The sequence below is a fragment of the Mauremys reevesii genome, linkage group 5 (genome assembly GCF_016161935.1).
Source record: "Mauremys reevesii isolate NIE-2019 linkage group 5, ASM1616193v1, whole genome shotgun sequence".
Taxonomy (NCBI): Eukaryota; Metazoa; Chordata; order Testudines; family Geoemydidae; genus Mauremys; species Mauremys reevesii.
In genome coordinates, this window is record NC_052627.1 from 137842360 (window position 1) to 137868258 (window position 25899).

The 25899-nt window shown below is 52.6% G+C and overlaps 1 protein-coding gene across 1 annotated transcript in view; it reads left to right on the forward strand.

The window, feature by feature from the left end:
* Nucleotides 1-345: 345 nt before the first annotated feature.
* The window catches only part of LOC120406889 (C-type lectin domain family 4 member F-like), an 88774-nt gene continuing 63220 nt past the window's right edge, over nt 346-25899 (forward strand). The window contains exons 1-5 of the mRNA XM_039542064.1: nt 346-406; nt 16420-16560; nt 16867-17091; nt 17873-18021; nt 19961-20079. Coding sequence (XP_039397998.1) covers nt 346-406; nt 16420-16560; nt 16867-17091; nt 17873-18021; nt 19961-20079 — 695 coding nt within the window. The remainder of the gene's footprint in view (nt 407-16419; nt 16561-16866; nt 17092-17872; nt 18022-19960; nt 20080-25899) is intronic.

Consider the following 25899-nt stretch of genomic DNA (forward strand, 5'->3'; position numbering starts at 1 on the left):
CTGGGGGTATCCCAGGAGGGGAGAGGAAACCACAGCCCCCCTAGATCCAGCACCTATGGCCAGGTGCTGCTGACAGAGTGCAGCCTTCTTCCCTCACGCCTCCTTTCCTCATGCACCCGTCTCTCCCCTCCATGCCCTCCCCGCTCCACTTCTCTCTCCCGTCCAACCATCTCTTATCTCCAGACCTCCCACTACCCCTCCTTCCCTCATCCAACCACCAGGCATCACTTCCCATTTCTATTTCTGGGCCAGGGCTGCTGTCAGAGGGAGGCTCTAACCCAGCAGGCTGCTGAAAGGACCCACAGGCCAGTCATCAGGGGCTCTGCTCAGCGCGAAGGCAGGACAATGGCGGATGAGGATATCTATGAGACCATGCCGATGACAGAAGCTGCTCCCCAGCCCAAAGGTAAGCACAAGAGGCTGCACCAGACCCTGGACTCCCGCTGGCCTCTCCTTGGCTTTGTGGTCTCTGCAGAGCGTCATGGGCAGCGACCGCTTGCTCCACTGACCACGTCCCCAGAGCTCAGCCTTGTGCTGGCCAGACAGCACCACGGGCAGTGGGCGAGGGTGCTCGGTCAGTGCTTCCCAGTGCGTTCTCTCCCCTGCCAGTCCCCAACGGGAGAAGGGCACAGGGGGAGAGATGGGAGTCCCTGCCCAGCATCCCAGCCTCCTGCCGGGCAGCGCAGTGCCATGGGCTGGCCATAAAAGCCAGCCAGGCTCCCCCTCCCCAGCTCACTGCCACCATCAGTCTCTCCCAGGAGGAGATCACCAGGGTTGAATTCACAGCCCCCATCTCTGGGGACCAGCTCCCTCTCATCCCCCCATTTCACAGTGACACCTCCTTTCCTTACCCTCTGCCCCTTCCCTGCCCGAGCACACGCGTCTAACCGTGAGCAGGGGCAGGGAGATGTAGCTGTGTTAGCAGAGAAGGGTTTTCCCCAGGGCTCGGGGACGGGGGGAGGGAACCTGTTCCTCCAAGGACAAGGAGGAAATGGAGCTGGAAGTTCTGAGATAAGGACCAGGCTGTTTTCCTAAAGCTCCCAGCACAAGGGGCCCCCTCAGGGCTTTGGCTGGGTGACTGGGCAACAAAATGGCAGATGAAATTCAATGTTGATTAATGCAAAGTAACACACGTTGGAAAACATAATCCCAACTATACTTATAACACGATGGGGTCTGAATTAGCTGTTTCCACTGAAGAGAGGGATGTTGGAGTCATTTTGGACAGTTCTCTGAAAACATCCACTCAATGTGCAGCGGCTTCAAAAAAGCGAACAGAATTTTTGGGATCATTAAGAAAGGGACAGAAAATATCCTATTGCCTCTATCTAAATCCATGGTACACCCACGTCTTGAATACTGCGTGCAGATGTGGTTGCCCCATCTCAGAAAAAATATATTGGAATTGGAAAAGGGATTAGGGGTATGGAATGGCTGCCATATGAGGAGAGATTAATAAAACTGGGACTTTTCAGCTTGGAAAATAGACGACTAAGGGGAGATGTGACTGAGATCTATAAAATCATGACTGGTGTGGAGAAAATAAATAAGGAAGTGTTATTTACTCCTTCTCATAACATAAGAACTAGGGGTCACCAAATGAAGGTTTAAAACAAACAAACAAAACAAACAAAAGGAATAATTTCTTCACAGTTAACCTGTGGAACTCCTTGTCAGGGGATATTGTGAAGGCCAGGACCATAACAGAGTTCCTAGATAAGTTCATGGAGGACAGGTCCATCATTGGCTATTAGCCAGGATGGGCAGGGATGGTGTCCCTAGCCTCTTTGCTAGAAGCTGGGAATGGGCAACTGGGGATGGATTCCCTGTTCTGTTCATTCCCTCTGGGGCACCTGGCACTGGTCACTGTCGGCAGACAGGATGCTGGGGTAGATGGACCTTTGGTCTGACCCAGTCTGGCCGTTCTTACATTCTTATGTTTGGTTGTGCAGGTGTCAGCTGGACAAGGGCCTGCTCCGGGGGTTGTTTATCCCCTTTGGTTTCAGTGCAATCCAGATGCCATGTGGCAGCTGTTCTGGATTCGAACACATGAAAGATGCCGGGAAGGTTCAGGAGATAGGCAGGGAGATGGGTCTGACGGAAGTGGAGGGTGCGGGTGAGGATGTGAGGTTCAGTAGGCAGCTGCAGCTATGCACCGAGCTCAGCTAGGCTCTCTGCAGCGACAAAGGAAAAACTGGATATGAGTCAGCAGTGTGCCCTTGTTGCCAAGAAGGCTAACGGCATTTTGGGCTGTATAAGTAGGGGCATTGCCAGCAGATCAAGGGACGTGATCATTCCCCTCTATTCGACATTGGTGAGGGCTCATCTGGAGTACTGTGTCCAGTTTTGGGCCCCACACTACAACAAGGATGTGGAAAAATTGCAAAGAGTCCAGCGGAGGGCAACAAAAATGATTAGGGGGCTGGAGCACATGACTTATGAGGAGAGGCTGAGGGAGCTGGGATTGTTTAGTCTGCAGAAGAGAAGAGTGAGGGGGGATTTGATAGCAGCCTTCAACTCCCTGAAAGGGGGTTCCAAAGAGGACGGTGTTACGGAGTCCCTGGGCGATGCTCTGGAACTGCTCCCCACAAAGCCAGTCAGGACTCTGGGGAGCCTCCTCTCCCATGGAGCAGACTGTCTGCAGGGCAAGAAGCTCACACGGCTTCACCTCCTGGGTCTCTTCTGGGAGCATGTAGCATATGCCCCTTTGTGCGCTTCCCACAGCGAGTCTGCCCAGGCAGGTGTGAGGAAGTGGGAATGTTCTGGCTGTGTGATGTGAATGCTGAGAGGGGAGTATTGACCTGGGAAGGGTGCAGGGGAGTTGTGCTGGGACGGCTGCACTGGGGAAGGGAGGACACTTGAGGATGTAACCTGAGACCCCAGAAGGGGGGTTGGAGGCCAGGTGACACCTCTGCCTGGGACACTGGAAAAAGGACAGAGGCTGGGGGAGGAGCCAGGGGGAGACTGAGTGAGAGGCTGGGGGGAGTTTCAGTTTGGGAGTTGGCTGGGAAATGGAGAGGGGCGCCCGACGGGGTTTGGGCTTCCCAATGGGGCTGTGGCCTCCCTGTGGCCCACAGATGGACCTGACTACAGGGGGTCCTGTTGTCTGTACCGGTAAGACCTGTTTTGGACTCTGTTCCTGTCGTCTAAATAAACCTTCTGCTTTACTGGCTGGCTGAGAGTCATGGTGAATTGCAGGAAGCCGGGGGTGCCGGGCCTGGACTCCCCCACACTTGGTGACAGCAGGGTTCTGGGGAAGCCAGAGGGTCCTGCACACCCCCCCACTTTTCAGTTAGACGTGACTCTTAGCCTGCCAGTAAAACAGAGGTTTAGTTGCTAGGTGACAGAGTGTCCGGTTAGAAACTGAAGCACCCACACAGTATTCAGAGGAAACATTAAGAACAGCCCCATTTTGTCACATCTCTCCCCTCTTCGAGACCGAACATAGTGAGGTCACTTTAGCCGGTGACATGGGGATGTTTGAACCCAGCAACGTTTCCATGGGTGCCCCAGCATCTCTCCCATTCCTTGGTGGGAGTTACGCCAGGACTGTCCAGTTTCACCCCCTCCCGTGGGTCTGTTGTGCTTGATGGCGCTTGCAGGCTGCATGTGGGAAGGTTCATGCAGCCCGGGCCCTTGTGCCACCCCAATACCCCTGGGGTTTAAACTGGGATTGGGTCTTTTCCCAGCGCTCCAGTTTGGAGGGCTGCAATTTGGGCTCTCTTGGTTAAGAGCCCCCAGCTTGACCTTGGCCACCCTCTGAACAGGTGTGTCTGTTCCCAGCAGCTTTGCCTCAGCCCCTTGCATTTGACGCCACCACGTCGGAGGAGAGTGGTCAGTATACACAGTAAAGTGCTGCCCAAAATGATACAGCTGCAGCTTTCCAAGGGCCTGCACCATGGCTGGGCATTTCTTTTTTGAGGCTGCATAGTTCTGCTTTTGGGGCAGCCATTTTTTGCAGTTCCACTTCATCACAGATGGACCTAGACTGTTCTCAGTGGTGGCAGATGACAGAACAAGGAGTAATGGTCTCAAGTTGCAGTGGGGAGGTTTAGGTTGGATATTAGGAAACCCTATTTCACTAGGAGGGTGGTGAAACACTGGAATGGGTTCCCTAGGGAGGTGGTGGAATCTGCTTCCTTAGAGTTTTTTAAGGTGAGGCTTGACAAAGTTCTGGCTGGGATGATTTAGTTGGGGATTAGCCCTGCTTTGAGCAGCGGGTTGGACTAGATACATCCTGAGGTCCCTTCCAACCCTGATATTCTGTGATTCTATGAAAACATAAGGAAAAATGTAGTGTGCGCTCAGTGACAGAGAAGCTCCTCCCAGAATCTGTTTCAGGAAAGGCTGAGAACTGCAAACTCAGTACATTAGTGAGAGGCAGCTTCACCCTTTGGTTAGCGTGAGAGAAGCCACTTCTGCAATGTAAGGGGATTATCTGGGCATCTGAGTGTTGTCTGCTGGTTCCAGGAACCACGCCCCATGGGGGAGCGGCGCGCGCTAATGGCTGAGGCTCAGATCAGACAGGGAGGGGGTGCGGCAGGCTGAGATTTTCAGGGAGAGGAGAATCTGACAGTCTTGCGTCTCCAAGCAGCTGCCGTTCACCCTGGGGAGACCAAATCCAGAGCACACCGAGCACACTTACTTCTGTCCACACATAGATCCTGGCTCGAATGCAGCTCTAGTCTTCTCCCTTTAATGTGCAGGGGAGACACAGTTTTCGGGCTTTGCCCTGTGATTCACCCCTTGGCTGCCTTGCAGGGGGGAGCCCAGCATCCCGGGGATGGGTTATCAGACATGGATGCTGTAGAAAGGCCCTTCTGAGCACACTGCTGCTGTCAGCCCCACTTTTCTCCTGCAAAGAATCATTTCCCCTCATTTCTCTGCCTTGTTGTATTCATATTTCATAAGTTGTTTCAGGTTCCTTTTCTCACTTAAAAATACTCCTTTGGGCCTGGACTGCACAACCCCTAAACTTCCCTCTCAAGAAATGCTTAGGCAGTGGGGAAATCCTGCTCCCAGATCTCTCTCACAGGATGCCTGCCTGGCACTAGAGTCACTCCTGATTTAGGGAGGGTCGCTTTTCACATTTGAGTTCAGGTCGGTTCTGACCTTATTTGGCCTCATTCCGCTGTTGCTGTTAAGCACACTCAGGGACTAGGAGGCTGAGCAGGTATTGGATTTGGGGGTGGAGTTTCTTCGGTCAGTGGCAGTTGAGCTGTAACTTTCCATGGATACGTTTCTTCTTCTCCTTCAAGGAAACCCTCCCAAGACATCGGTCCCTTGGCGGCACAGGGCGCGGGGCATCGTCACTGCTGTCCTTCTCCTCCTGGGTCTGGCCCTGGCCACGTCCCTCCTTGCTGTGACGCTTCTATGTAAGTTCAACTGCAGCTCCAAGCCCAACATTTGCCAACTTCCATATAGGCCAGCTGGCTTGACTGGGGGGGAGCACCCCCACATTCCAGCAGTATATCTATCGTGTTTCCAGTCTGTCCCTCCAAATAAATCTCCTGCTCCAGGGAGTTTGAATGGAGCTGTAAGATCTTGCCCTGCTGGTTTGATACTAGCACAAACTTTCTAAGTCTAACGATGGCCCAGCACTGGGACAGGTCACCTGGGGAGGCTGTGGAACCCCCATCACGGGAGGTTTTTAAGGACAGGTTAGACAACCACCTGTCAGGGATGGGCTGGATGAACTTCATCCTGCCTGAGCATCACCTCAGGGACTTCAGATCACATGTGGCAGCCCCACATGCTCAACCTGCGCTCTGAGGGTCACGCTGGGTCCTTTCCTGACCACATATCACCAGCACAAGCCTCAGCCCCAGGCGTCCTCATGGCACCATTGAAATGCCCTATGGAGAGAGCGGACGGCCCAGTGGTTCGGACACTTGTCTGGGGCTCAGACTGCTGGGTTTAATTCCCTGCTCTGCCAAAGAGTCCCTGCCCTGCAGCCAGCGAACAGCTGAAAGCAGGGAGCTGGAGTGGAGAGCTCTTGGAGGAGAGGGGAGACAAGCCCCTGTTCCTTAGGGGCAGTGAGTGGCAAAGACGACTGGTGCCTCCCCGGGCTGGGGGGCCACAATCTAAAGGGGAGGACACGTGACCGCCCCACTTGTCTCCTCTGCCCAGCGACCCCTGCGCTCAGCCCAGGGCCACCATGCACTGCCTGCCCTGCCAGAGTTACCTGCGGGGGGCTCTGTCCTTCTCCCGCTACGTCTCCCCCCTCCCCCCAGCACATTCGGCCGCTCTCCCTGGCAGCCGGGCCCGGGCGAGGAGCAGGAGGGCTCTGCCTCTCATGCGGCTGTAGTCGGCCGATCCAGGTCACTGCTCTGTGCAGGGCAGCAGCTGCCTGAGAGCCTGGCTGGGGGCGCAGGGCGGGGACTGGCAGATCTAAGCTGGACTGGAGAACGCGGAGGGGAGACTGCTGGGTGAGTAAAGTGGCCAGTGGAAACGTGATGATGATAACCGGGCAGAGGAAAAGACCAGCTAGAGAAGGAGAAGTAGAGCTCAGGAACAGGTTTGCTGAGTTGGAAAGTGAAGAAGGTTGCAGCAGGGAGTAGCAGAAGGTGGGAGGGCCAGGGAGAAGAGAAGAGCAGCTAGTCCTACAAGAAGAGGGGAAGAGTCAATGTACATACCCAGAGTTCGGAGCCCCGGGAGGACAGAGGATGACTTGCAGTAGATCGCAAGGGAGAACAAAAGGCAAGAGGACTTGCATTCAGAAGGAACAGGAGAAAGGCTGGAGAATGGCACCAACACCAGGAAGAGGGAGGTCTACGTGATGGTGACTCCTTACTAAGAATAATGGATAGGCCTGGCACCAAGGCTGATGCAGAGATTAGAAGGATGAGCTGTCTGCCAGGAGCTAAGATATGGGATGTGGACCTGATGCTGAAGAGGATCCTAATGGGAGCAGGAAGGAATCCACTGATTGTCCTTCACATGGGAACAAACGATACTGCTAGATTCTTGCTGGAATTCATCAAGGGAGATGATGCCAGGCTGGGGAAGACACTTAAAGAAATGGAGGCTCAGGTGATCTTCAATGGGATTCTACCTGTCCCTAGAGGAGGAGAACAGAAGTGAGACAAGATGATGATGATCAATGCACGGCTCAGGCAGTAGAGCTCTGAGGAGGTCTCTGGGGTGTTCGACCACTGGGAGGCATTCACGGACAAAGGACTGTTCTCATGGGATGGACTCCCCCTGAGTAGGGCGGGAAATAGATTCTAGGATGGAGGGTAGCACAACTAGTTAAAAGAGCTTTAAGCTTGGAATTCAGGGGAGACAGTTGAGAGATGCTCATGTAATCTCCACTTTTGATTCTAATATTGAGCAGGAGAAAATCAAGTAAGAGCAGACACAGCAAAGGAGAAAGGAACAGCAGAGGGAAGGAGAATGGACATCAAGAGGAAAGACAGTTCCCAAACCAATGATGCTAACAGCCAAGTAGTAGGTGATACTGGCAGTAGCATGACTGTGCCTAATTGCGTGAGGAGCCCTGGCGAAGCTGAGCGGAAACAACTAAGGTGTCTATGCACCAATGCAAGAAGCCTGGGGGACAAAATGGAGAAACTAGATCTACTGGTGCAGGAAGTGAAACCAGATGTTACAGGAATAACAGAAACGTGGTGGAATAGTAGCCAGGACTGGAGTACAGACAATGGAGAGTATGTGCTGCTCAGGAAAGACAGAAATGAAGATGAAGGAGGTGCAGTAGCGTTGTATACTGATGAGGAGATAGACTGACTGTAAAGAGATTAGAAGTGCTGGAATGGCTAATACAGAGTGTGTTTGGGCCAAAATCACTTTGGGGAAGAAAGCTACCAGAGGCTCCCCTGAGATAGTGCTTGGGGCCTGCTACAGACCCCAGGATCCTATGTGGATATGGATAGAGATCTCTGAAATACCTTCAATTAAATATATACTCCTGGGAGCTGTGTGATTATGGAAGACTTTAATTTCCCGGATACAGACCAGAGGACGAGTACTAATCATCATGGTATGGCCAGGGCTGGTGCAAGAAAGTTTCATGCCCTAGGTGAAACTTCCACTTTGCGCCATCCCCACACCCAGCTAACCCCGCCCGCTGCCGCGCCCCCCCCCACGTCCACCCGCCCCTCCCACCAGAGGAGCCCCCCCCCACTGCAGTTACCCACGCCCACCTATCCCTTCCACCAGAGGACCCCCCCTTACGGCAGCTAAACCTGCCCACCACGGCAGCTAACTCAGCCCGCCACCCCCCCCGCCCCGGGAGCCCCGCCCCCGGCAGCTACTCCCCCCGCAGCTAACCCCACCCAGGGAGCCCCCCCTCTACGACAGCTAACCCTGCCCGGGGAGGCCCCCCCCATTCTGTGGAAGCTAACCCCGCCCGGGGAGCCCCTCTCTGCGGCAGCAAACTCCTCCTGGGGAGCCCGCCCCAGCTCACCTCCGCTCCGCCTCCTCCGCTGAGCACACAGCTCCCGCTCTAAGTGTCCTCCCCTCCCAGGCTTGCGGCGCCGATTCCCCCACTCTAATTCCCCTCCAATCGGTGCCGCAAGCCTGGGAGGGGAGGAGACTTAGAGCTGGGCTGTGTGCTCAGCAGAGAAGGCAGAGTGGAGATGAGCTGGGGCGGGGAGCGGTTCCCCTGTGCGCCCCCCTCCCCGTTACTGCGGGCAGCCCTCCCCACGCCCCGCTGCCCCAGCTCACCTCTGCTCCACCTCCTCGCCTGAGGAGGCTTTTAGGCGCCCTCAACTGCTAGGCGCCTTAGGCAGCTGCCTAGTTGGCCTAGTGGTTGCACCGGCCCTGGGTGTGGTCCACACTTTCCTGGCTGTGAGAGCTGACAGATTTCTTTACCAAATAGTCACCAAACCAAGAAAAAGGTGATGCCATTTTAGACTGAGTGTTGGTGAATAGGAAGGATCTCCAGAGAAGAACTGGCTGTAGGGGACAACCTTGGTTCGTGTGATCACGAGCTAATTCAGTTTCAACTAAATGGAAGGATAAACAAAACTAGGGGCCTTCATTTCAAAAGGAGAAACTTTAAAATATAATGGACTGGGCGGAAGGACTCAAGGATCTGAAAGTGCGGGAGGCTTGGAATTACTTTTAGTCCAAGTTACAGAAGTTCTCTGACACCTGCATCCCACGCAAGGGGAAAAACTTCCTAGGGAAGGGTTGCGGACCAGGCTGGATGAACAAGCATCTCACACAGGTGATTAAGAGAAAGCAGAAATCCTACAAGGAATGGAAGATGGGATGGATCAGCAAGGAAAGCCACATCTTGGAGATCAGAAAGTGCAGGGAAAAGTGAGAACTGCTGAGAGCCAAGCAGAGCTGGACCTTGCAAAGGGATCTAAAACCAACAGTAAATGGTTCTATAGCTATATAAACAAAAAGGGACTGCCCGACACGGAGGGTGTGTTGGAGAGTGGAGATAATCTAGGCATGGGCAAATGCCTAAACAAATACTTTGCCTCCATTTCTAATAAATGGAATGAGGAGTTTATGGGTAGTGGCAGGCTGGCTAATGGGAACGAGGATATGGAAGTAGAAATTATCACATCTGAGGTGGAAGTCAAACTCAAACAGCTTAATAGGACCAAACTGGGGGGCCTGGATAATCTCCATCCAAGAATATTCAAGGAACTGGCACACGAAGTTGCAAGCTCACCAGCAAGAATTTTTTAGTGAATCCATAAACTCAGAGGTCAGACCCTATGACTGGAGAATTGCTAATGGAGTTCTGATTTTTTAGAAACAGGAAAAAAGTGATCTGGGAACCTCCAGAACTTTTAGTTTGACCTTAATTGTATGCTAGGTCTTCGAACAAATTTGGGAGGAGAAAGTAGTTAGGGGCATAGAGATTAATGGTAAATGAGATAAAATTAAACATGGTTTTACAAAAGGTAGATCATGCCAAATGAACCTTCTCTTTCTTTGAGAAGATAACTGATTTTTTAGAGAAAGGAATTACAGTCGTTCTCATCTATATGGATTTCAGGGCATTTGATACCATGCCACATGGGAAATTATGAGTCAGCTTGGAGAAGAGGGGGATTAATATTGCTGTTAATCGCTATGTGCATGACCTTGCACTTTGCACAATTAAATTTCATCCCATTTCTACTACTCCAGGTGTCAAGGTTGTCCAGCTCTACTCGTATGAAATTCCAGTCCTCCATGCTGGCAATACCTCTCAACTCTGTGTCATCTCTTGATTTCATTAGCACACTCCTCTTTTTGTGCCAAGGTCTTTAATGAAAACGTTAAATAAGATTTGTCCCAAGAGTGATCCCCGAGGATCTCCACGAGTAAACTCCCTCCAGCCTGACAGTTCACCTTTGAGCATGATCAGTTGTAGTCTCCCATTTAACTGGGTCCTTATCCACCTTTCAATGGGGTCGGGAAGGAATTTTCCCCCAAATCAGATTGGCAGAGACTCTGAGTTTTTTTGTCATCCTCTGCAGCCTGGGGCATGGGTCACTTGCAGGTTTGAACTAGTGTAAATGGTGGATTCTCTGTAACTTGAAGTCTTTAGATCATGGTTTGAGGGCTTCAGTAACTCAGCCAAAGGTTATGGGACTATTACAGGACTGGGTGGGTGAGGTTCTGTGGCCTGCAGGAGGTCAGATTATGATCATGATGGGCCCTTCTGGCTGTAAGGTCTATGAGACCTGTCTCTGCCTCAGTTCTCCACCTGTAAAACAGGGGGAGGAGACTTCCCTACTTCACAGGGGTGTCGTGCGACATTAAATAATATATGAAAGGCTGTGAGGTGCTCAGATACTGCCGTGAAAGGAGCCAGAGACGTACGATGGATTGTGGGAAAGATTCCACAGGCAGCACTTAGATCACAGGTCTGTTGATGATGCACAAGCTGGAAGAGAAACTGGCTCCCTGGGGGTCGCTGTGTTGACCCTGCAGCACTAAGGGGAGTGAAGGCTGATTTTTACGGCTTGTCTACACTACAGGACTATTTCGAATCTACTTAAGTCGAATTTGTGGATTCGACCTTAATAAGTCGAATTTGTGTATCCATACTAAATACACAAATTCGAACTTCTGAGTCCACATTCACGGGGCCAGCTTCGACTTTGGAAGCGGTGCACTGTGGGAAGCTATCCCACAGTTCCCGCACTCCCCGCTGCCCATTGGAATTGTGGGATTTCCCCCCAATGCATGCTGGGGGGAAAAATGTGTCGTCATTGAACCGTCAATCCCGCCCTCCCTGTCTTCCTTGAGAGCGCCGGCGGGAAATCTGTTCACGCCCTTGTCTGGTTGGTTACAGCGCGGACGCCACAGCACTGCGAGCATGGAGCCCGCTGCGATCATCGCTGCACTTATGGCCGTTGTCAACTCCTCGCACCTTATCGTCCACCTCTTCCACAGTCAGATGCTGAGAAACCGGGCGAGGAGGCTCCGGCAACACGGTGAGGAGAGTGGCGCAGACCTCTCAGAAAGCAGGGTACGCCAGGCAGTGGAGATCATGGTGGCAATGGGTCAAGTTCATGGTGTGGAACGGCGATTCTGGGCCCGGGAAACAAGCACAGACTGGTGGGACCGCATAGTGCTGCAGGTCTGGGATGACACAGAGTGGCTGCGAAACTTCAGGATGCGTAAGGGCACTTTCCTTGAACTGTGTGACTTGCTGTCCCCTGCCCTGAAGCGCCAGGACACACGGATGCGAGCAGCCCTGAGTGTGCAGAAGCGAGTGGCCATAGCCCTCTGGAAACTTGCCACGCCAGACAGCTACCGGTCAGTAGCGAACCACTTTGGCGTGGGCAAATCTACCGTGGGGATTGCTGTGATTCAAGTAGCCCACGCAATCGTTGACCTACTGCTCTCAAAGGTAGTGACTCTCGGAAATGTCCAGGTCATCATAGATGGCTTCGCCGCGATGGGATTCCCAAACTGCGGTGGGGCTATAGATGGGACTCACATCCCTATCCTGGCACCAGCCCACCAGGCCAGCGAGTACATTAACCGAAAGGGCTACTTTTCAATGGTGCTGCAAGCTGTGGTGGACCATAGGGGACGTTTTACCAACATCAACGTCGGGTGGGTGGGCAAGGTTCATGACGTGCGTGTGTTCAGGAACTCTGGTCTATTTAGACGCCTCCAGGCAGGCACTTTCTTCCCGGACCACAAAATAACGGTTGGGGATGTGCAGATGCCTACAGTGATCCTCGGGGACCCGGCCTACCCGCTAATGCCCTGGCTCATGAAGCCCTATACAGGCGCCTTGGACAGTGAAAAGGAACTCTTCAACTACCGGCTGAGCAAGTGCAGAATGGTGGTGGAGTGTGCTTTCGGACGTCTCAAGGGGAGATGGCGGACCTTACTGACTCGCTCGGACATCAGCGAAAAGAATATCCCCGTAGTTATTGCTGCTTGCTGTGTGCTCCACAATCTCTGTGAGAGCAAGGGCGAGACCTGTTTGGCCGCTTGGGAGGTTGAGGCAAATCGCCTGGCTGCTGTTTACGATCAGCCAGACACCCATGCTGAGAGAATATCCCAGCGGGAAGCGATATGCATCAGGGAGGCTTTGAAAGCGAGTTTCCTCGCAGAGCAGGATAACCTGTGACTGTCCACTTGATTTTAAGAGAGCCTGATCATAAACCAAGTTTCCCCCACTTCCGAAGGACGTTTTAAAACTAAGGACATGTTTTAGTAATTAATAATAAATCTTTCGTTGACTTTGCATTTCTCTTTCTTCGTTGAAACATGGAAGCATTCTGTGCTGGTTAAGGTGTGCACTGATGGGTGGGTTTGCAGGAAGGGGCGAGGGGTGCCGTCTTTGGATAGGGGTTAACATGACGGCTGTGGGTTTGGGCGTTGGAAGGGGTGAGGGGTGTGGGGGAAGGGTGAGTATCTGCCCCTGGATGAGGTCTCTTTTTGGGGCTCAGGGCACCGGGGAGGATCGTGACTACGGTCCAAGTGCATGTGAAGGGAAGCCTGCCTTTACATTCTGGGATGTCAGGCACCAGGACCCTGCACAAGCATACACATCAAGGAAAGACCCGGGGCAGCATACACCACACAGACTGTCCCTGGTGCCTAGTGACTGCAGTCTGTGTGTGCCCTGCAGTTGACCCTGCAGCCAAGTCTGTAGCATGGCACTGTGGGCTATGCAGTGAAATTACAACCCCCCCCCCATACAGAACAACAGAAAGTCTTCTGACACCAGAAACGTGACGGAAACAGTCAGTAACACAAAACCGCTTTTAATAATGTAGTACACAGTGGGGGGTTTGAACTTGGAGTTGGGACTGGTTGATGCTTTAAGGAAAGAGCTTGTACAAATTTACAGCGCGACAGTTGTCTCGAACATTATCGGTGTGCTGCGGTGCAGGGACAGTTCTCACGGCCCCTACCGCCCCTCCGTCTTGTCACTTTGGGTGAGGGGGGGACAGGACTTCTTGGCGTTGGAGGGCGGTTGCAGATGCACTGCAGGGGGGCTCTCTCCTCCTGACTGCGGTCTTGCAGAACATCTACAAGTCTGCGGAGCGTTTCCGTTTGCTCTCTCTTTATACCAAGCAGCGTTTGAGTTGCCTGCTGGTCTTCCTGCCGCCACCTATCCTCCCGTTCCAGGTGTGTGCGATGCTGCTGACACAGGCTCTCCTCGACTGTCTCTGCTCTGCCGCCTCCGCTCTGGAGCTGGCCATCAGTTCCTGGAACATGTCGTCCCTTGTCTTTTCTTTCGGCGTCTAATCTGAGCCAGCCTCTGCAGGGGATGCGGGCAGTCCGGGAAGGAGCCGAAGCTGTGTGATGCGAAAAAGTAGGTGATTTCCTTGAACAAATAAATACATGTTTGCCAACAGTAAACACAGTCTAGTCAGTTTCAGTTAAGAAGACCAAACAGGGAACCAAGTCTCAGGAGATCTCGGAACTAGTCCGAGATTTCGGAGTACGCTCTCATTGGCGGCGCGATTGCACTGGATAGCGCACAAGCGAGGAGAGACAGCTGCATCCCTCTTGCACAAAGTCCTGGTAAGCCTTACAGTACAGAGTGCTTATCAGTTAGTGCTTAGCTGTGCTCTCCTGCTGGAGGCAATGTGCAAAGCAGAAAAGATGACCGTTTTGCGGCACCTCCCGCCAGTGAACGGGAAAGACCCCTGTATGCTTTTCCTCTGTGGCCTGCAACACGTGGCTGTTAAGCGAGGGTCATTCTTATGCAAAGTAAAACTCTGTTAAGCGAGGGTCATTCTTATGCAAAGTAAAACTCTGTTAAGCGAGGGTCATTCTTATGCAAAGTAAAAGTCTACCATGCACAATAGTAACAGTACACTAATTCCACTAATTAGATGCAGCACTTCCACAACGACATCACCCTGAGGCGTGTCAGGCGCACACAGAGAGAGCGGATGCTAACAGAAGCCCTGCACAGACCAGGACCATACGCTGCCATGCTCGTAGAGGCGATGGTCCCCCTGTACCTGAGGATGGCCTGGCGCGGAAGAGTGTGCTTCCACGGAGCACCCAATAAAGCACCTCTCCCAAGAAACCTCTTGCTGAGGCTTTTCCAGCTGCTCTCTGAGAGCTTTTTTGAACTGTCCCCAGAGGACTATTGCTCCATTCCTCTCTGTGTAGACGTGCTGTTTGTATAGTTTCATATTTAAAAATGTTTATATAGTATTTCTATTTTTTATATATATCCCTGTTTCTTAAAAAAATAAATGTTTCCCTGTTTGTAGCACTTACCGCCTGATCCTTCCCCTGATTCCGAGTCCGGGTTAACGGGCGGGGACGGTTGGTAGGGGATCTCTGTGAGGGTGATGAAGAGATCCTGGCTGTCAGGGAAAGCGGGAGTGGGTTCGATGTCGCCTGCGCCGTCCTCTAAAGACCCTTCCTCATCTTCCCCATCGGCGAACAGGGAGGGGGAACTGTCCCGGTACACTATTCCGTCCTCGGAGTCCACCGTCACTGGTGGGGCACTGGTGGCAGACCCACCGAGAATGGCATGCAGTGCCTCGTAGAAGCGGCATGTCTGGGGCTGGGCTCCGGAGCGTCCGTTTGCCGCTCTGACTTTTTGATACCCTTGTCTTAGGTCCTTCACTTTCACGCGGCACTGCATCGCATCCCGGCTGGATCCTTTGTCTTTCATGGCTTTAGAGACCTTCTCGAAGGTCTTCGCGTTCCGCTTGTTGGAGCGCAGCTCCGAGAGAACAGACTCCTCGCCCCACACAGCGATCAGATCCTGGACTTCCCGGTCAGTCCATGCTGGGGACCTCTTTCTAGTCTGGGATTGCCCGGACTCCTCTGCTGGAGAGCTCTGCATCGTTGCAGGTGCTGCGGAGCTCGCCCCGATGTGCAACCAGAACGTCAGATTTAAACCGCCCAGACAGGAAAATGAATTCAAATTTTCGCGGGTCATTTCCTGTGTGGCTGGCCAGAGAATCCAAGCTCGGACTGCTGTCCAGAGCGTCAACAGAGTGGTGCACTGTGGGATAGCTCCCGGAGCTGCTAAGTTCGATTAGCATCCACACCAAGCCTAATTCGAGCTAGCAAGTGCGAATTTAGCGTTACTCCACCTGCCGGGGTGGAGTACCAAATTCGAACTAAAGAGCCCTCTAGTTCGAATTAAATGGCTTCCTGGTGTGGACGGTTGAGCGGTTAGTTCGAATTAACGCTGATAAATTCGAATTAAAGTCCTAGTGTAGACCAGGCCTCAGGGACAGATGCTCTGCAGGTGTCAATCGAAGTAGCTCCTCTGAAGTCAGATTGACACCGTCTGAGCAGCTGGCCATTAGTCTGCAAGCCCAGATCCTCAAAGGCATTTGGGCTCCTGGTTTCCATAGAAATCACTGGGAGTTTGGGGCCTGAACACCTCTAAGGGTCTGGGCCTCCAGTTAGCAGACAGGCCCCTGAGACACACCAGGAGCGGAGCTGTCAGGATTGTTAATAAGCCCTTGGACGGCCACAGTGCCCAGAAGCTGCACCCTGGTCCTTCTTTTCATAGCGCTAGGTGCTGCACAAACACACAGTAAAATGAGGTCATAGAATCCCAGAACCATCGGGTGAGAAGGGACCCCAGGGGCATCTAGTCTAACCCCTGCCAAGATGCAGGATTTGTTGTGTCTGACCCATCCCAGACAGACGGCTCCAGCCTCCTTTTGAAAACCTCCTGTGAAAGAGCTTCCACAACCTCCCGAGGCGTCTGTTCCTGAGATTTACTCTCAGTCGGCTCTGCTGGAGTTTGTAGCTCCCTGCTCCAAGGAGCTGACGCCCTACGTTAAGACGGTGTAACATACACCAGGAGAGAGCCCCGAACGGGGCCTTGGCTGTGCCAGTGTCCCTCCTCGGGAGGGAAGCTGTCCAAGATTAAAATAAAAGACGTCATAGAGAACAGCCTCGCACTCAGAGCATGTTCCTTCTCTGGGTGCGGTTGGTCTCCAGCCGCAGTTCGGTTCGGTCGCTGACCTGCAGACGTGTGATTTCTAGATCTCCGGGCACAGAGGAAGCTGCAAGCGGTTGAAGAAGCGGTGCAGAAGCTCCAAGTCTCTCTGCAGCCTGACAACGCCTCGGACGCATCAGCAAAGAGATCGGACAGTAAGTCGCAGGACGAGGGTCTTAGGCATCAGGGTGGGTCAGTTCCCCTCCCATGGCCTGGAAACTGAGCACTCTCCTGCCTACAGGGATGGTGGGTGCCTGGCATCCTCCTGCTCCCCTCCAGATACTTCCCTGCCAGACTCTGTTCCCCAGGATGAAAATCATCCTTTATTTCTCCCACCTAGAGTCGATTTTGACTGTGAGCTGTTGCGAGCAGGGACGGTTCCCTCCTGTCCGTACAGGGCCTGGCACACATGGGCCGGCAGGTGCTGCTCTACAGCACGTGCTGATAGTCAAGTGTTCTGCATCTCCACTGACGTCGCTGTGACTTTCTTCTAGGTCTGCAGCTATTGGATGAAGCGCAGGCAGGAGTCCGGATGCTGAAAGCCCAGCTGGGTAACGTCAGTGCAGCATATGGAGAAATCCAGATCCGTCTGGACAACGTCAGTGCAGCGTATGGAGAAATCCAGATCCGGCTGGACAACGTCAGTGCAGCGTATGGAGAAATCCAGATCTGGCTGGACAACGTCAGTGCAGCGCGAGCAGCAGTGCAAGGTCGCTACAGTAAGTACTAGCTGCAGTGCTGGCTGGTGCCGTTTCTGCTGGTGCTGAGGATGAACGGAGGATTTCAGGCTCCCAGGCTGACAACTCAGCGCCTTTCTCCAGCACCGAGTTCTCTTCCATTAAAAATCAACGGTGGCTGCACCTGGGCCCACACCATGGTGATTGGTGTGGAGTTAAATTACACCCTAGGCCTCGTTAGCCTAATGGGAGCACCTAGCTATCAGCTCTTCTTAGACGCTCCAAACCCGTCAGGTCACAGGCAAAAAGTGACCCTGGCATTTCAGCGTATGGGGCGTTACTTTCAGAACCATCTCTGAGTGTTGGGGCGGGGGGGGGACAGTGATGTGCAAATGACCCGAGACTTCAACTTCTCATGATCACTGAAAATATTTGATGCAGAACCAAGAGATCTTCCACCTTGGGCAGCTACATTCCCCCTCCTGAATTCCCCCTGCCAGCTCAGCTGCACAGTGAGTCTCCCCTTTCCCATTACAGCCGTGCTGCTCTGCACTGGGACTAGCTCCCATGCTCCAGCGCAGATGCAGCTGCATTTCAGTGCTGGGGCAGTGACCCTATGGTGCCTGCTTTCTGCAGCGCTCTTTGGGATCCATCATGTGGCCACACAAGTTACTTACTGTGATGCTGGAGAATCAGGATTCAGAAGCTCCCTGGGCTTGGGGCAGCTGAAGGGCAGGGGAAATGCAGCACTAGAAACCCTGAGCTCCCTGCATGTGTCCCTTTGACTTTAGCCCGGGCGTCTCACCTCAGTCTCTGCTCCTAGGTGACGTGCTGACAAAGCTCTCCAGGGGCTGGAGGTTTTACGGTGGGAACCTCTATTACTTTTCACAAGAAAAGAAGCCGTGGGATGAGGCCGAGCAGTTCTGTGTGTCTCAGGACTCGCACCTGACCTCTGTCTCCTCCCAGGAACAGGTGAGTGCAGGAAGCTCCTAGGGGCTTGAATAATGGGTCAGTGCCTTGTTTCATACCAGAAGGAGGTGGCAGGCAGGGCCGCCCAGAGGGGGGGGCAAGAGGGGCAATTTGCCCCAGGCCCCGCGTCCCGCAGGGGCCCCCAGGAGTGTGTTCCGGGGCCCCCGGAGTGTTTCCCCTGTTCCCGCGGCTCCGGTGCATGCGGCAGGTCCACCGGAGCCCGGGACGAGTGGACCTGCCGCAGTCATGACTGCGGAGGGGGGCGCTCGTCCCGCGGCTCGGCTGGACCTCCCGCAGGCATGACTGCGGCAGGTCAACCGGAGCCGCGGCAACACGGCACCCGCCGCAGTCATGCAGGTCCGCTAGTCCCGGGCTCCGGTCGACCTGCCGCAGGCATGCCTGCGGGAGCTCAACCGGAGCCAAATGCCGCCCCCCCGGGAAAGGGCCGCCCCACGCGCCTGCTTGGCGCGCTGGGGTCTAGAGCCGCCCCTGAGCGGGGGCCCCCCGCCGCCGAAGACCCCGGGCCCCCGGAATTCTCTGGGCGGCCCTGGTGGCAGGTGGCAGCTGAGGTTGCAAATCTGTGACATGGCTTGTGGCAAACCATCGGAGAGGATGCCAAGCTTTGAAACCTGACCCAAGGGATTCCCCCATCAGTTTAAAAGCAGAGATGGGCAGAGGAACAGTGCCAGGATCTGGGGTGCTGGGGGAGGGGAATTTGGGGTCAGGCTCATTTCTGATTTTCCCCACTTCCAGTGTAGCATTTCCAGCAAACCCAATGACCTTTCCCAGTGACGACCCACTTTGATCTCTCTCCCCAGTCCGAGGGCTCAGGCAGTGGTGGATTTTCCAATGGGCTGACGGGGCCTGTCCCCCGGGGCTCCGGAAAAATGGATTCTCCACCCCGAACAGAAATCCATCATGGGATGGCTGGGTTGGGATCTGAGTTACTACAGAGAATTCTTTCCTGGGTGCTGGCTGGTGAGTCTTGCCCACATGCTCAGGGTTTAACTGATCGCCATATTTGGGGTCAGGAAGGAATTTTCCTCCAGGGCAGATTGGCAAAGGCCCTGGAGGTTTTTCGCCTTCCCCTGCAGCATGGGGCGCAGGTCACTTGCTGGAGGATTCTCTGCAGCTTGAGGTCTTCAAACCGCAATTTGGGGACTTCAATAACTCAGACATAAGCTAGGGTTTTGTTACAGAAGTGGATGGGTGAGATTCTGTGGCCTGCATTGTGCAGGAGGTCAGACTAGATGATCATAATGGTCCCTTCTGACCTTAAAGTCTATGAATCTATGAGTCTAAGCCCGTAGCCCCAGCAGAAGTACTGGGCAGGCGGGTGGGGTGGGAGAAGCCCCAGTGCTCTGACCCCACTTTGCAGCAGAAGCACCAGTCAGCAGGGAAACCCTCCCGATCTGGCTCCTACACTATGGCCCTGGGACTGGAGGCCTCAGGCCTGGGGGAGCTCTTACTCCACGCTGCGGCCCCACTGCAGCCCTCACCCCAGGCCTCTGCGGCACTTTCGGAGGAGGAAAATCCCACCCTCCGGCAGGGCCAGACTTTGCACCCAGTTCTCTGCTCCGAGCTTTGCCTCCTGCAAGGGCAGGGGGCTGGTGTGAACTCTGAGGTGCCCGTCAGTACCTGCCGCAGCCCAGCTCTGAGGGGGCAGTGAGGGGAGTGTTCTGAGACAGGTCCCTGCTGTTAGCCCCAGGCAGATACAGATGCAGACACAGACACAGAGCTGCTCCAGGGCTCCCTCAGGGTCTCCCAGCTAGTCACTGTCAGCGTTGGGGGCAGGACACCGCGTCTCCCGCTGCCCAGTGCCCTGCTCACACCACCAGACGCCCTTTCCTCTCCCCCAAAATCTGTTCAGCCCAGGCAGCTGCGGCTGCATCCTGCAGCCTCTCTTGGGTGACCTGCACATGCTGCAAACTGTGTTGTGCAGGAGTTTCTCTCCAAGGAGACCAAGGGAGAAGCTCACTGGATTGGACTCACCGACCGGGAGACAGAAGGCAGCTGGCGCTGGGTGGATGGCACAGAATACAGAGCAGATGCAAGCAGGGGGTGAGTAAAGCTTGAGAGACGTGATTATTTATTACACGTTGGGTCACAAGCTCTTTCGGGCAACGTCTGTGCGGCCCCTGGTGTCTATGCAGCACCCGGCACAGCGGGCCCGATCCTGAGGGAGGCCCCCGGGCGCTGCCACGACAGCAGCGAATCCTCTCAGGAATTTCTGCTAATGCCCCTTTGCTTAGCGCAGGAGCCTCAACACGGAGTGTGTGTTCAGTGCCCACTGAGACCCAGGGCCAGAGCCTCCCCTGGGGTAACTCGGCATTGACTTGAATGAACCACAGGGATTTACACCAGCTGAGGATCTGGCCCCAAGTCGACTCAGTGCAGCCAGGGGAGTCTGGAGTGAGCGGCAGGTTCCCGCTCTCCTTGGGATTGCGCTGCGCTCTCCCCTCGGTCAGGCTGGGCACGGGGAGGCTGTGGGGCCGGGGGCATGGCCGGAGCCAGCTGCAGTCGGTGCAGTGACCTCAGGGGGCTGTGGGCGAGGCTCATAAGCAGGGCCAGGGAGAAGTTAATGACTGACCCCCGCTGCCCTCTCTCCCCGTTCCTGCGTTCCCATCCCGGGGGTGCCTGGGATGTGCTGTGCCACCTGCTCTGGTTCTGGGCACTGAGATCCGAGTTGCTGCTGCTCAGCGTTTGGAGCCACACACTGACTTTGGCTCTTTGCTGGCCTGTCAGGCGCAGGGCAGGTGCTACCCCCGGCCATCAGAAGCCCTTCGTTACCATGGCCACAAGAGCTGTGGAGAACTCTGAGGGGTGGCTGGGGGGTGCATCGCTTCACCGCGTCATTGCTGGGTGTCTTGGTCCCCTGCCAGCAACAGAGTCCACAGAGCAGAATTGAGCTCTGGGATTGGCTGTGGTTCTGCCCTGAGACATTAACACTCTGATCTGTAGGTTCTGGGCGCAGAATGAGCCAGACAATTACGATCCGAAGAAAGATGGTGGAGAAGACTGTGTTCACACTGAGCCAAGAAAGCGGAATTTGTGGAATGATGCCAACTGCACTCAGCCTTTCAGGTGGATTTGTAAGCAGGCCCATGGACCACCTGGGCTGTGACATGCAGGTCTCAGCACGTCAAAAAGCACTTTAATTTTTAAGCTAGAATATTTCCCAGCCACCTGCTGGTGAGGAGCCCTTTACACTGGAGGGGCCGCATGGGACTGGCATTGCAGCAGGAGCCCCCAGGAGGAATCCTGGATGGACCAGCCTGAATTTCTCCTAGTGGCTTCTAGGGCGCACGTGGCAAAGGACTTGCTCCACCAGCCTCTGGGAGGGTGTGGTGAGCTCCCAGCTCACTTCCACCTACCGCCCAGGGAGCTGCCAGCAAGGAGCAAGAACGGCATTTCCCCATGAGATTCTGGCCAGCTCCTCATAGACTTTAAGGTCAGAAGGGACCATTATGATCATCTAGTCTGACCTCCTGCACAACGCAGGCCACAGAATCTTACCCATCCACTTCTAAAACAAACCCCTAACCTATGTCTGAGTTACTGAAGTCCCCAAATTGTGGTTTGAAGACCTCAAGCTGCAGAGAATCTTCCAGCAAGTGACCCGTGCCCCATGCTGCAGAGGAAGGCAAAAAACCTCCAGGGCCTCTGCCAATCTGCCCTGGAGGAAAATTCCTTCCCGACCCCAAATATGGTGATCAGCTAAACCCTGAGCATGTGGACAAGACTCACCAGCCAGCACTCAGGAAATAATTCTCTGTAGTAACTCAGTTCCCATCCCATGTAACTCAGATCCCATCCCGGAGCTTGTGGTTGAGCTACAGCATGGATTCCAAAAGCCATCCAATCTTGAACAATGACAGTCTCTAAAGGCTCCGTCTTTACCATGCAGGGCAGACACAAACAGAGGAGAGGATATTTCCTCCCGCTTTGCTCTGCTCAGCTCATCCTTTACATCACTAGTTGCCTCCTCTGTGATGACACTCAACTCCGCCTCCTGTGGTGCCACCCTGGGACTTCCTTTTTCTGTCTTCAGACTGCTAGTAGCTTCTGCATTGCCAGCTTCCTCTTTTGACTCTCCCTGTGGCTTCTTAGACTTAATCTCCTGCTCCGCTTTTAAAGGTACTGTGTCAGCCTGAGCTAATTCTCTCACCCTACTTCTAGTAATTGGCTCTGCAGATTTTTCTGTCTCTGTCGGTTCCACCATGTCAGTAGGGATGGGAACCAATTCTTATACTCCTCTAACGCATCTCTTAACTTTTTCAACTCTCTGATTCTTTTTAACAGCTGACCACAGTCTGATTTATAAACATCCAGCAATTTTAAGCTGGCATCCAAAGTTTGCTGGGCTTTTCTGAGTAACTCTAATTTTTTTATTTAATTTCTTTCCCAGCGAACTATAAGCTATGAGCAGACATTCAACAGCTATTCCCTTCACCAGTTTAGCCTCTCTCTTTTTTCCCGCTTCGTTTCTACATCAAATACTTCACTCACAAAACCCCATGGGTTACAATGCTCAGATATCTCAGCTGCTCTAAACCTCCTCCATGTTCCTGAATGTATTTTCTAGCAAAGTTTTCTAGAGCCATACTGTGGGCAACTTCAACAGACTCTACTCTTGCCCTGACTTCACTTACCTTAACATGTAACACAGAACTCATCTGAATTCTAACACTTCACTAGCTTATGTAATAAACTAGAATGAACACTCTGTTGCTTTACTCTGTAGCTGAAGGCGTCCCTTCACAGAAACAACAGGAACTAATACCCCAAACGGGTTTTCTACCTAGTTCAATAAGTCCCAAGTAAATGATAGAGGGGTGGGGGCACGTTCCCCTCTCTTCCCTCGATGGCTCGTAGCTGATCGAGAGGTCTTTTCCCTCTGCTAGGACCTGCCAAACAGCTGGGGAGCACTGAGGCCGACGGATCAGAGGTGCAGCCTGAGAGAGTTATGGGGACTGAAGAAATGTACAAGTTCTGAGTTACTGCAGCCTATTGGCAGCAATTAATGCATAGATTTATCCACTCCCCCGCCACCACTTAGTGTGGGTCATCGGGCCCAATGCTACTGCTTGTATCTTATTGGTACCATTCGTTACAACTCCGACCTCCAACAAAGCCCCTTAAATGCACCTATCATTTTAAATAATATCACTTTTTAAATAATAACACTATTACTGTATAAAATTACTTTTTAAAATAATATCATTACTTTATCTTGCTAGATTAAATTCAAAACCTCTAAGTTAAAACTTTAAATCAAACCACAATACAGAACAGGAAATACTGGGACTCCTGCCACGCCGCAGCCACAGGAAATCAGGTTCCTGTATTCTTAAGAGTGAGTTAGCAAGACATGCAATCTTGCTTTCTAACTCTCTGTAACTTTAACTCTTTAGTTATGCCTCAGGTGAGATTCTCAGGGGTCTAAGGATGCCTGGAATCCCTGAAAATTCCTGTCACGTACTCCTTCAAGACTCCTGGCTGGCTCGCCAGTCTATAGCCTGATTTAGGATGCACTAATAACATTAATTTAATGTATCAATTTAATTTAATTTTAATTTAATCTAATTTAATTATTAGTCATATTAATTAGTATGTGTCTTAGGCTCACCAATCTATTTGATCAGAAGATAACAGTTCTTGTCCCGAATCAGGCTCCACAGAATTTACAAAGGACCCTCGGAGGTATAACAGGAAGCTCACACTGAGAAAGATAGAGCCTTAAAAACTTTTTATTAAAATCAATACTAGTAAGTAAATGGTAAAATACTCAGAGTTATAAAGTTACAATTGCATTACTGCTATACAAAAGATACATATGATAATACACTATTATATGCAACAAAGCTTTGGTTAATATAGTCACACCCTTCCTCGATAACCTGGTGGGAAGAGACACAGGACCAGCCTCGCAGTTCAGGTTTCTCAATTCTTGAGTGTGAGATGCAGTGCTTAGAAGAAACAAATACTAAGAGCTATCCAAACTAACTTGGGGTTTACTTGACTAACTTAAACTTAAAATCAAAACCTAATAAACAAACTAAGAATGAAAATGTAGGAAAACCAAGCTTAGCCTAGTTCCTTTGAAACTTAAAGTTTAAGAAGAACAAGTATAGTTTACTAATAGTAGTAGTCATAGTAGGCAGATAGAATAGAAGAGGAATAGAGATAGAGTAGAAAAAAGAATGTAAGTGAGAATACTCTAGCAAGGTGGGTCACCTCTTTTATAGGGCACAAGAGCCGGAAATCCTTCCTCCTATGCCCAAATTTCCATTGTCTATTGGTCTAGATAAAAGGTCTTAGCTATTTAAGTAACGAGATGTAGGTCAGCTTTGCTTTCCAGGTAAAAGGGCCCGATATTGATATGCTAACTTTGCTTTAGCTCAAGGGTAGGCAACCTATGGCACATGTGCTGAAGGCGGCACACAAGCTGATTTTCAGTGGCACTCACATTGCCTAGGTCCTGGCCACCGGTCTGGGGGCCTCTGCATTTTAATTTAATTTTAAATGAAGCTTCTTAAACACTTTAAAAACCTTTTTACATACAACAATAGTTTAATTATATATTGTAGACTTATAGAAAGAGACCTTCTAAAAACGTTAAAATGTATTACTGGCACGTGGAACCTTAAATCAGAGTGAATAAATGAAGACTCGGCACAGCACCCCCTTGCTCCCACATTCCTGGCAGGTCAGCTTTGTGCTCTCTGACCACTGACAGGATCCATCTCAGCGTGTCGCTCTTGGGCTGCGTTTACAGTGAACTTTTTAGGGACATCTCCCCCCACTGGTGCAGCACCACTGAAGAGGGCAATGGGGAGATCACCAGGGCAAACCCGCCCCTGTCACTGTCACCTGCGTCGTCTCACTCTGCTCAGAGCACTTCCCCTGGCTGGCACCATGGAGCTATAGCAGTGCTTGAGCAACAATGGCCGACCCTCCCCCCAGTGCTCCATGTAAGCCAAGGCCTGTGAGCCCCATGCTGAGCAGGAGCTGATCACTTGACAGAGATGTTATTGAACCCTGCATGGGTCTGGTAAAACATTCCCTGCATTTACTCACCTGAATAGTCCCATTAACCTCGACAGGACTGTGCCAGTGAGTAAGAGCTGCAGGATTAAACCAGGCACAGGCCCAGATCTCTGGATGCACGAGCCCTTCCGTCAGCTTTAAACCAGTTCTTTGAGAGGTTCAGTCATGGCTTCGAAATCCAGTCCCAAAGTGGGAGGCTGCGAGCTGTGTGCTCCTCGTCTCCTCTGGCCAGGACCCGCTGTGCACCGCTCACTCAGGGCTAGGAAGAAATGACCCCCACAGACGCTGACCCATTGAGTACAATGGGCTGGAGAGGCCTGTCAGCCAGGGATCTGTCGTTTTTATGAGACATGCTGCTTTACACCATTTTAAAGTGGCCCAAATCCTCCCTCCCACTGGAGCAAAACTGCTGCACCAATTTACAGCAGATGAAGAGCTGGTGCCTCTGCCTTCTCTGTCCTGACAACACACCTGTCCCTAGAGGGGGAGAGCGACGGTGGGACAAGATGATGATGATCAATGCACGGCTCAGGCAGTGGCGCTCTAAGGATCTCTGGGCTGTTGGATCACTGGGAGGCATTCACGGACAGACGTCTGTTCTCATGGGACGGACTCCGGCTGGGTAGGGAGGGAAACAGATTCTGGGATGGAGGGTGGCACAACTGATTAAAAGAGCTTTAAAGAAGGAATTCAGGGGAGATGGGAGATGCTCATGTAATCTCCAGCCCTGATTTTAACATTGAGTGGGAGTAAAATCAAGTAAGAGCAGATACAGGAATGGAGAAAGGAACAGCAGACGGTAGGAGAATGAACCACAAGAGGAAAGATAGT